The 424-nt window shown below is 60.6% G+C and overlaps 1 protein-coding gene across 1 annotated transcript in view; it reads right to left on the bottom strand.

Moving 5' to 3' along the window:
* The window catches only part of ONECUT1 (one cut homeobox 1), a 41,481-nt gene extending 41,063 nt beyond the window's left edge, over positions 1–418 (bottom strand). Inside the window, exon 1 of the mRNA XM_006756032.2 lies at positions 7–418. Coding sequence (XP_006756095.1) covers positions 7–86 — 80 coding nt within the window. The 5' untranslated portion in view covers positions 87–418. The remainder of the gene's footprint in view (positions 1–6) is intronic.
* Positions 419–424: the final 6 nt, after the last annotated feature.

The following is a 424-nucleotide window of genomic DNA, read 5'->3' as shown; positions in this document are numbered from 1 at the left end:
CCCAGCAGGTCGGCAGGGGCGGGCACTGGTTCATGGCTCACCCCGTGCAGCTCGCCGATCGCCTCCATGGTCAGCTGCGCATTCATCGTGATCCGGGCGAGCGGGCGGCGGACACAACATCGATGAGGCCGGACAGAGGCGGCGAAGGGCGCACGGAGTCCGGTCTTCACATCGGCTGCCGGCGACTGTTGCCTTCCTTGCTGCCTTCCTTTTCCTCTCACTGTGGGGCTCTGTCTACCTCTCTGTATGAATCGCCTTCCCTCTTGCCCCCACCTTTTCCTCTGCGTTCTCTCTCTCTTTTTTTTAATATTAATTTTCAAAAAGGATCCTCACCGTTGGCTGAGCGCTGTGTCCCCAGCCTCCTCGCCCCTCGCCCCCTCTCGCCCCTCTCTTTCTTAGAATTGTGAGGCCCCCCCCTGACGCA

This window comes from Myotis davidii, unplaced genomic scaffold (genome assembly GCF_000327345.1).
Source record: "Myotis davidii unplaced genomic scaffold, ASM32734v1 scaffold132, whole genome shotgun sequence".
NCBI classification, from domain to species: domain Eukaryota; kingdom Metazoa; phylum Chordata; class Mammalia; order Chiroptera; family Vespertilionidae; genus Myotis; species Myotis davidii.
The sequence above is the reverse complement of the archived record's forward strand: the minus strand, read 5'-3'. Positions and strand labels throughout refer to the sequence as shown.